We start from the raw sequence: 605 nt of genomic DNA, 5'->3' as shown, positions 1-605 counted from the left end.
GGATAAGGAGGGACGGGGAGGAGGGGGGAGGGGGATGAGGAGGGGACGGGGAGGAGGAGGCAGGGGGATGAGGAGGGGACGGGGAGGAGGGGGGAGGGGGATGAGGAGGGGACGGGGAGCGGGGACGAGGAGGGCACGGGGAGCGGGTGGCGAGGTTGCAGGCCCAGGGCGGCCCCTCCTCTGCGGGCATCTCACCTGTGCCTTCCCTTTCTCTGTCGTCCGCCATCTTGCGCGGAGCCCGTCGCCTGGCAACCGTGCGGTTCGGCGAGGTCGCGGCGCCCCGCCCCCTGCAGTCCGCGAACCGGGAGAACCGGCGCCCGCGGAGACGCGTGCGGGCGGCGGAGCGGCCTCTGATGCGGAGCGGAGGGTCCGGCCGGCAGGACGCGCCCGCGTTGTGCTCATGGTTACGCACCGCAGATTGTTCTTAGCTGGGACGTGCGACGTGAACTGTAGTTTGAGTTATCCTGGAAGAGCTTTAAATCCCGCTGTTCTGAAGCTTTGGAGCTGTAACACGATGTTAACTTTTAATCATTAAAAAAAATTCACTATACTAGAATATTTTGTTTTTAAAAGTTTTGTTTTAAAAGTTTTTAAATAATATGCTT

The 605-nt window shown here is 60.8% G+C and overlaps 1 protein-coding gene across 1 annotated transcript in view; it reads right to left on the bottom strand.

Annotated features, from left to right (window-relative positions):
- Positions 1-377, bottom strand: part of LOC124241658 (dynein regulatory complex protein 8) — a 122,332-nt gene extending 121,955 nt beyond the window's left edge. Inside the window, exon 1 of the mRNA XM_046665589.1 lies at positions 196-377. Within this exon, the coding sequence (XP_046521545.1) occupies positions 196-226 (31 nt within the window). The 5' untranslated portion in view covers positions 227-377. The remainder of the gene's footprint in view (positions 1-195) is intronic.
- Positions 378-605: the final 228 nt, after the last annotated feature.

The sequence above is a fragment of the Equus quagga genome, chromosome 7, assembly GCF_021613505.1.
Source record: "Equus quagga isolate Etosha38 chromosome 7, UCLA_HA_Equagga_1.0, whole genome shotgun sequence".
Classification (NCBI taxonomy): Eukaryota; Metazoa; Chordata; class Mammalia; order Perissodactyla; family Equidae; genus Equus; species Equus quagga.
Note: the sequence above shows the minus strand (reverse complement) of the source record. Positions and strands in the feature narration are given on the sequence as shown.